Here is a 2,557-nt window from a genome sequence, read left to right as displayed (position 1 = left end):
AATGAATAATTTCATTCATGTAATAAATGGATTTTATAAACCTGAAATATACTATACCGATACTGATAGTTTATACATTTCATCGAGAAATTGGGATAAATTAAATCGAGCTGGGTTGGTATCTGAAAATGAATACTGTAAGGGCAAGAATGATTACGGTGATGGTTGAATCATATTTGGATTATATTTAGCGCCAAAAGTCAAATATAATATCATTCCAACTTCTGATGGTGTCTTAAAAGAAAAGAAAACGTTTAGGGGTTATTCTAATAATAAGACAAGTGTAGAAGATTATATTCGGTTGGCTAGTGGACATGATGTGTCGAATGAATTTAACAAAAGAGGGGAAAGGAGTTTCACGAATGGTATAGTTATTCCAAAGGATGATGATAAACAAAAGAAAGTTTTTAAAAGTTATTTGAATTTTGTAAAGAGAAAACCACCAATCAGTGAAGGAATTATGTATCTTTATAGTGATAAAGATGAGTATAGTTTTGATGAAAACTATGAATTTGATGATTTCGATTACATATATATTCAAGAAGAGAATGAAGAGTGATTAATTACTCAATAAATTTAGTTCTTTTGTTTTAAATGAAGTTGAATTACAATTTCCTCGTTACCAAAATCAATAAACCTATTTTTACCATCTTTGATTTCCAGATTTATATCTTTAATCATGAACGAATTAAGTGGTAAATATGTTGTTTGAAATGGTTTCTGTATAATTCTGTATCCAATCGGTACAGTGAATGTTGGAAATCAACCGTTTATTAAATTACAGTGAATATTAATGACGTCGATATCATACTCGATATTAGCTTTATGTGGTGCCAAAGTGGATTGTGTGTATATTTGCTTATCAAATCCTAATAAAGTATTCAAAGAATTTTCTACGTTGAAATCAACTTATCGACTCTTATTCTCAATATCAATTTTATTTTGTTCAGATTCAAATTATCTTCGAATTCAATATTGTTTCTACCATTTGCACTTCCTCCATATTCAGATAGATATTCGTTTATGGCAACGTATTCATAGCTTCCTGGTAGTAAACTTGTGGTTTTGAATGTAGTTCCGTTATCTGTTGATATTTTCATTTGGTTATTATTTTCTTTGATATTTCTAATGGAATTGTAAACAGAGAAATATTTTAATCCCAATTCATATTCTTCATTGCGATCGAGTTCGTACTCATAATCTAGAGACAATTTAATGTCTGATTTATTTGAGGTGATAACGAATAATTGTTCTTTATTTGGCATTTTTTCAATGACAATATTTATTGGATAATGTTATCAATCGCGCTTTTATAATCATTTTTTTTCTATGATACCTTTCTCTAGGAGTCTTTTCAATATACAATTTACTTCATTATATTGTCTGTCTGAACGATGACCTTCTTTCATGGCTGCTAATGTTATCTATAATCTATATTAAGTAGATCCTCGTTGTTGTCGGATAAAAACGTTATACCTTGTCCACATTTTTCTCTAGCTATCTCCTCTTCCAATTCGTCTATTTCTTGTATGATTGGATTGTCTTCAGCATATTCATCATCTTGATTAATAATAGCTCTTATATATTGATCAACTTTTAATCTTTTTGTTTCGGGTCCCGTCTTTCTTATTGTATGTATAAATTCTGAGTATCTACTAAATCCTTATAATCGGCAATATCAACATCCCCGCCATTCTTTAAATCTATTAATCCTTCTGTTAATGTAAATATAAAGTCTTTTGTATCGATTTTGAATATTGGTGAATTTCAATTTAATGTCTGATTTATTTGAGGTGATAACGAATAATTGTTTTTTATTTGGCATTTTTTCAATGACAATATTTATTGGATAATGTTATCAATCACGCTTTCATAATCATTTTTTATCTATGATACCTTTCTCTAGGAGTCTTTTCAATATACAATTTACTTCATTATATTGTCTGTCTGAACGATGACCTTCTTTCATGGCTGCTAGTATTATCTATAATCTATATTAAGTAGATCCTCGTTGTTGTCGGATAAAAACGTTATACCTTGTACACATTTTTCTCTAGCTATCTTCTCTTCCAATTCGTCTATTTCTTGTATGATTGGATTGTCTTCAGCATATTCATCATCTTGATTAATAATAGCTTTTATATATTGATCAACTTCTTTTAATCTTTTTGTTTCGGGTCCCGTCTTTCTTATCGTATGTATAAATTCTGAGTATTCTACAAAATCCTTATAATCGGCAATATCAACATCCCCGCCATTCTTTAAATCTATTAATCCTTCTGTTAATGTAAATATAAAGTCTTTTGTATCGATTTTGAATATTGGTGAATTTCCACCAAATCTTATTCTAAATCCATTAAACAACAACTCTTCATTCTCAACTATTGGTGTAATGCTCTTTGGGTTTGGATTTGAAAAATAATGTTTTATATCATCTAATGTCCTAATTATAAAACCACCATATTCTATCGGTTTTGGAGGATCTTTATGGGGTAAAGCTTCTATGGGAGGCGCGAGTCTCTTTTTAATATCTTCTTGACTTTTTAATATTGGTTGA

At 29.3% G+C, this 2,557-nt stretch overlaps 2 protein-coding genes across 2 annotated transcripts in view; one reads left to right on the top strand and one right to left on the bottom strand.

Moving 5' to 3' along the window:
• Window positions 1–559, top strand: part of LOTGIDRAFT_163645 (hypothetical protein) — a gene marked incomplete at both ends in the record, with an annotated part of 1,933 nt that extends 1,374 nt beyond the window's left edge. The window contains one exon of the mRNA XM_009060172.1: window positions 192–559. Within this exon, the coding sequence (XP_009058420.1) occupies window positions 192–559 (368 nt within the window). The remainder of the gene's footprint in view (window positions 1–191) is intronic.
• A 1,421-nt stretch (window positions 560–1,980) lies between these two features.
• Window positions 1,981–2,557, bottom strand: part of LOTGIDRAFT_163644 (hypothetical protein) — a gene marked incomplete at both ends in the record, with an annotated part of 1,425 nt that continues 848 nt past the window's right edge. Inside the window, one exon of the mRNA XM_009060171.1 lies at window positions 1,981–2,501. Within this exon, the coding sequence (XP_009058419.1) occupies window positions 1,981–2,501 (521 nt within the window). The remainder of the gene's footprint in view (window positions 2,502–2,557) is intronic.

This window comes from Lottia gigantea (assembly GCF_000327385.1).
Source record: "Lottia gigantea unplaced genomic scaffold LOTGIsca_41, whole genome shotgun sequence".
Classification (NCBI taxonomy): Eukaryota; Metazoa; Mollusca; class Gastropoda; family Lottiidae; genus Lottia; species Lottia gigantea.
This window is presented reverse-complemented; position numbering and strand designations above follow the sequence as displayed.